Source organism: Hemicordylus capensis, chromosome 2 (assembly GCF_027244095.1).
Source record: "Hemicordylus capensis ecotype Gifberg chromosome 2, rHemCap1.1.pri, whole genome shotgun sequence".
Lineage (NCBI taxonomy): Eukaryota > Metazoa > Chordata > Lepidosauria > Squamata > Cordylidae > Hemicordylus > Hemicordylus capensis.
Window position 1 is genome coordinate 222837236 of NC_069658.1, and position 6381 is coordinate 222843616.

Genomic DNA, 6381 nt, shown 5'->3' on the forward strand with positions numbered 1-6381 from the left:
CCTCCCTCCCTGCATTTCTGGGGTAAGTGATGGAGTCCAAGGTGGGAGATGGGTGGGTGTCGGAACAATATAGACAAAGCAGACCCTTCTCTTTCCAGAAATAGCTTCTTAACTTGAAAGGTTAACCCCATAATCTTATTAACGTTTTAAGAAGCTCGAGCAAAGTCAACTTCCAGGCGTATGTCCAGTGCCTCTGTCGGAGCAGCTGTCAGCTTTGAGGAGCTCGGCAGGTGATTTGCTACAGGAGGAGCATAGATCTTGCACATTTGGTAGCCTCTGGAAAGCTTCCGGGAGCATCCTTGATGTGTACAGCCATAATGGAACTAATGGGCCTGTGACTCCCCCAACCCGCTATCCGATTTGAAGAAAGCAGAATTAGCCACCATGAGGCGAACACTGAAGAGGCGTGCAAGTCTGTCAGCCAACCTGAAAATTGGAGACAACCACCGCAGGTGCTGCCGGACCCCTGAGGAGGAGGATGTTTACATCCCCTTTGCACAGGAAAATTTGGTGAAGCAATGGGGTTCTATGCACAACGTGGCCGATGGGAGCCAGGACAGAAACCATGCCCCATCCCGGCACAGCCGCTTCTTCCTGAACCTCAACGTGGGAGGCAAGTGCTTCCAGATCGCCTACAAAGTGGCCGCCAAGTATCCCGTCACTCGGATTGGGAAGCTGGCCATCTGCACGGACCCCATGGAGAAGCTGGCACTGTGTGATGACTACTCCGTGCTGAAGAATGAATACTTCTTCGACCGGGACCCACTCATCTTCCACTATGTCTTTCACTTCTACCGCAGCGGCGTGATGTGGATCATGGAGGAGATGTGCCCATCCAACTTTGTGGAGGAGATCGACTACTGGGGCATCCACATGAAATACGCCCAGCGCTGCTGCCGCATCCTCTTTGAGGAAAAGCAGGACGAGATGGCTGAGTACCTGAAGGTCCAGCGGGAGCTGGAGGCCGAGCTGGAGCCGGTGGAGCGGGAGGAGCATTTCGAAGGGAAATTCCTGGGGGAGCTCCGGAAGGCCATCTGGAACCTGATCGAGAACCCGTACTCCTCCATCCCAGCCAAGATCATAGCAATCATGTCCAGCTTCTTCGTCCTCATCTCCATCGTGGGGATGACACTCAGCACAGTGGAGGAGATGCAGCACAAGTCCAGCAAGAAGTGCATGCAGCAGCTGGAGACCATCTGTGCCATCTTCTTTACCCTAGAGTACTTGATGCGCCTCATCTCCACCTCCACCTTCCAGCAGTTCCTGCGGGCGGCCTTCAGCGCCATTGACCTGGTGGCCATCCTGCCCTTCTACATCCAGATCCTCTTTGAGAACCTGGGCGAGACGGACGGCGAGTACCATGAAGAGCTGCACAAGATGCGCAGTGTGGGCAAGCTGGGCAAAGTCCTCAAGCTCATCAAGCTGATGCGCATTTTCCGCATCCTGAAGTTGGCCCGCCATTCCACAGGGCTTAGGGCCTTTGGCTTCACGATCCGGCAATGCTATCAGCAGGTTTGCTGCCTCTTACTCTTCATCGCCATGGGTGTCTTTACTTTCTCTGCACTGATGCACTCGGTGGAGCATGACGTGCCAGGCACCAACTTCACCAGCATCCCTGATGCCTGGTGGTGGGCAGCGGTGAGTGATCAAGCCCTCTCCCCTTTTCTACATGCACTGGATCAGACCAGTGGTCCATTGGGGTTGAGGACCTGCTTTGCAAGTGAATGTCCCAGGTTCGGTCCCTGACACTTGCAGTTTAAAAAGGAGCAGGTGATGGGGAAAACAAATCACCCCAGGAGTGGGGCCGTAGTGACTGCCTAGTTCTGCCCTGTGGACGGACTGGATCCGGGCTGTAGCTAAGTGGAACAGCATCTGCTTTGCATGCAAAGGTTCCAAGTCCAGTCCCTGGCACCACCTCCAGGTAAAGCTGCAAAAGACTCCTGTCTGAAACCTTGGAGAGCTGCTGCCAGTCAGTGTAGACCATCTATGTAACACTGTAAGGCTAACTCATTGGGACAGAAGGCAATTTATTTGAAGCAATTGCCCAGAGCTCCAGTGGAATTTGAACCCAAGTCTCCTGGCCTACATCTCACATTCTCTACACCAGTGGTTCTCAACCTTGGGTCCCCAGCTGTTTTTGGACTACAACTTCGATAATCCCCAGCCACAATCCTCAAATGACATCATCTGGGGACCCAAGGCTGGGGACCCTTGCACTAGCTAATAGCTGGTGTTCTCTCTTGTTCTGCTGGCAAAGATCCAAGGGAAACATCATCAACATCTGTGCTAAAGCTGTGGGACCATTTCCCTGATATACTTTGTGTTTATATTGAGAGGCGCAGACCTTTATGTTACAGTGTGTAGGCCAAGTTTCACTCTAACTGCTAGGAAAATCAGAAAGAGCAAGAGAGATCTCAGAGAAGCAATATGAACAGATGAAATCAGGTGAGAGTGGTTGTGAGTAAACTTTCTGTCCCCTCCTTCTCCCGTATACAACTGGGAGATTGATGGTGGAAACGGTACTTGGAACCAGTCCAGATGAATTGCACGGGAGAAACAATTTACTGTTCTTTCCTTTTTTTTTTTTTTTTAATAAGGCCGTAATATAACAATACAATCTGATATTGCTATGGTCTAACTGGCAGTTGCTCTCTAGGGCCTTAAGCAGAGAGAGATACCAAACTCTTTTTTTCAACTGAAGATGCCAGTAATTGAACCTGGGACCTTTTGCACGCAAAGCAGGTGCTCAGTCACTGAGCTTTTGGTCCTCTGTAGGAAAGCAGGACTATACATTATTGCTTTGGATCATGAGAAGCGACTTTTAGACAGAAACAAGCAGACCATTGCTCCATCTAGCCCAATATTGCCTTATCTGGCTGGCAGCAGCACTCCAGGGATCTTTCCCAGCCCCCCTACCCAATATCCTTTCAACTGATGAAACTGCCAGTGATTGCATCACAGCATGGTGTAGTGGTTAGAGTGCTGGACTAGGACCAGGGAGACCCAAGTTCAAATCCCCATTCAGCCATGAGACTAGCTGGGTGACTCTGGGCCAGTCACTTCTCTCTCAGCCTAACCTACTTCACAAGGTTGTTGTGAAAGAGAAACTCAAGTATGTAGTACACCGCTCTGGGCTCCTTGGAGGAAGAGCGGGATATAAATGTAATAATAATAATTATTAATTAATTAATATGTTCTGCACGCAAAGCATGTGTCCTTCTGTTGAGCAATGATCCCTGCATCCAGCTCCATATTGCAACTTTGACTGTCAGCAGCTCTCCAAGATCCCAATCAGACTTTTCCAAGCTAATGATACCTGAAGCCTTTACCTGTGTGGGAATTGCTTTGCTCGCTTGACCAAACCGAAGCCATTTTGTTAGCTTGATGCTAGAACTATATGAGCAGAAACGCTTTGCAAGAGAACAAGATACCAGCTGAGCAGGCAGGCAGGCAGAAAATAGCTAAGCTTGGGGTTTGGCTTAAAATAGATTTCGGGGAAAGGTCCATGGAGATTTGAATAATGCTTTAGCAGACAATGATGGCAGCTATGCTTTGCAAGACCTGCAAGACCCTGAGGCGAGGCTCACGATCCGTGAAACTTGCCTTTAGCGGGTTTGCAGGGAGAGTGGGCTTAGCCTGCTCTCCCTGCAGACGATCATCTGCAGAGCCCTGAGCGGCCGCATCAGCCACCCACACGACTGCTGGCTCCATCATGGAGCCAGCGGGGGCTTCAGGGATCAGGGGCTGTGTGGCCCCTGGAAGTTCCAGGATGCCCCCCGTGAGTGTGCAGGGCATCCTGGAGAGACCGCCAGGGCCGAGAGGCTGGTTTCAGCCTCCCACCGAGGTCTCCTCATGTGTTGCTGCAGCACGGAGCCACACCGCGGCAACACACAATCAGGAAGAAGAGGTTAACAGAGTGCTCGCTTCGTTAACTTCAGCTAAGGGGAGGGGGAATTAGGCAGGTTAGCTGCCGGGATCCACGTGGCTCCCGTGGCAGCACATGACTGCCAAAAAGCAGGCTAGTCTCCCTTAGTCCGCTTTTTGCGATCGTAAGAATCCTCTCCCTGTCTAAAGCAATCTGATCATGATCATAATCTGATCATGCAGGATAAACATGGTTTGTCATTGTAACTTCCTTGCTTTAATACATGCATGCAAATGTCCATCTAGCAGATCAAAATGTTTAAATAACTTGAAACAATTGTGCAATTTCCTCTTTTGACAAAATAAGACTATGTTCTGTACCTTGCAAGGTCCAGCAAGGGGTCTTTGGGAACCTGGTCAGGTTAGTAACCTGCATTGGCTCTCTCTGACCCATTTTCAGCTGAAACGGTCTGTGTATCAGTAAAAGCTTGGATAATCAAACCACAGTGTGAAGGCAGCGTTTCTTCCACGCCTGGGAATGCCAGGGACCGAACCTGGGCCTTTCTGCATGCAGAGCAGGTGATCTTCCACAAGTGATGAGCCCTCCCCACCCCACCCCCAAAATCTGAATGTTAATGAAGCTGCCTTACGCCAAATTAGACAATCAGACCATCTAGCTCAAAATTCTCTACTCTGACTAGTGACATCTCTCCAAGCAGTCTTAAGCAGAGACAGGGCTTGCCCAGGCTTCTTCTCTGAGATCTTCTTGGCTGCAGGGGGATTTGAACCTGGGACTTCCTGCATGTAAGCCATTTCATTATGAGCCTTCTCCACAAGGGGGACTTGAAAGTGATGGCTTTTTGACTTTTCCTTGGCTCTTCTCCTACGACCCTAAGAGAAGCATGGGGTTCTGTTCAAAGGAACTGGCAGCAAGCTGTCCACTAAGGGACCACCCCGGCATCTGTAGAAGCGTTTCAACAAAAAGTTCTCAAAGTGGTTTGCATAGCAAAAGAAATAAAAAAAAGGTTCCCTGTCTCATAGAGGCCCTGGTATTTCTAAAAAGAAACACCAGAGAGACACCAGTAACAACCACTGAAGGGTTTGGATGCTGGGCTGGGATGAACAGGACCAGTTGCTCTCCCCTCCTGCCAAATAGAAGAGAGCCACCACTTGAATGGGTGCCTCTTATCCCAGTTAGCAGGGGTGATTCCCAAACTGGGGCCATAAAAGGATCTGAAGATAGTTCCGCATCCCCAAAGCTTTCACTTTCTTAAAAAGAAACAAAAGGGAGATGCCAGTAACAAGCACTGGAGAAAACAGGAACTTGGGAAGCTGCTTTCTACTGAATCAGGCCCTTGGTCCATCTAGCTCAGTACTGTCTACAATGACTGGCAGCAACTCTCCAAGGTTTTAGGCAGGAGGCTTTCCCAGCCCTACCTGGAAGTGCTGCTGGGGAGTGAACCTGGGACCTTCTCAACTTCTCCCTATCTGTTTCCCCTCTCAGGTCAGCCTCTCCACTGTGGGCTATGGCGACACGGTGCCGGACACACTACTGGGCAGGATGGTGGCCTTTGGCTGCATCTCCTTCGGCATCATCCTGAATGGGATGCCCATCTCCATCCTCTACAACAAGTTCTCTGACTACTACGCCAAGCTCAAGTCGCATGAGAACGAGACCACCATGTCGCTCAAGCTCTCCCGGAAGCTTAATCTCAAGGAAAGGGCTGTCAGGAAGTTCACTGAGTGCTGCTGTGCTGATTACATCGTCCCCAGCCAGCAAGCCTCAAATCCAGTGGCAGGTCATTCCACTGGTCAACTCTCTACACCACAGGCACTACAGTCTGGCCATCCAAGACAACCCATTACCCACCAGCCGGGACACGCCACTCCCCTCTTGCCCTGTTCTCATGGCCACCATTCAGACCACCTCGGCTCCCACCCGCAAGCTCACCACAGCCACCTGGGGCACCCCACCACCTTTCTTGCACCGCAGTCTGGCCATCCCACCCCTCAGCCATCGCCACGGCCATTCTCTCAAGCCAGACAGTCAGGCCAGTAGCACATCTGTACTCCAGATGTAAAGCTTTGTCCTTCAGAGACTTTCTAGAACAGGGGTTCTCAGCGCTGGGTCCCCAGATGTTTTTGGACTTCAACTCCCACAATCCCCAGCCCCAGTGGCCTTTGGTTGGGGATTATGGGAGTTGAAGTCCAATAACATCTGGGGATCCAACGTTGAGAATCCCTGTTCTAGAACACTAGGCAGAGGTTTTCCCAGCTTTGCTGCTCGAGATGCTTTGCAGAGGATATGCTGGTGGTTGAATCAGGATTCTTTGCACGCAAGCATAACTTCTCCCATTTAACTATGGCTAAAAAAAGGGGACAGCTGTAGAGTTTTATCTGCCTATGCTTTCCATGAGCATAGGAAGCTGCTTTCTGCTGAGTCAGACCCTTGGTTCACCCAGGCCAGTGCTGCCTGCTGACTGGCAGCAGCTCTCCATGATCTCAAGCAAAGGGAGA

At 50.7% G+C, this 6381-nt stretch overlaps 1 protein-coding gene across 1 annotated transcript; it reads left to right on the top strand.

Annotated features, from left to right (window-relative positions):
- The first annotated feature begins 384 nt into the window (after positions 1-384).
- LOC128348041 (potassium voltage-gated channel subfamily V member 2-like) lies at positions 385-5945 on the top strand. The gene is made up of 2 exons (XM_053303536.1): positions 385-1638; positions 5369-5945. Exons 1-2 carry the CDS (start codon positions 385-387, stop codon positions 5921-5923), a joined length of 1809 nt encoding a protein of 602 aa, XP_053159511.1. The 3' UTR covers positions 5924-5945.
- The last annotated feature ends 436 nt before the right edge of the window (positions 5946-6381 follow it).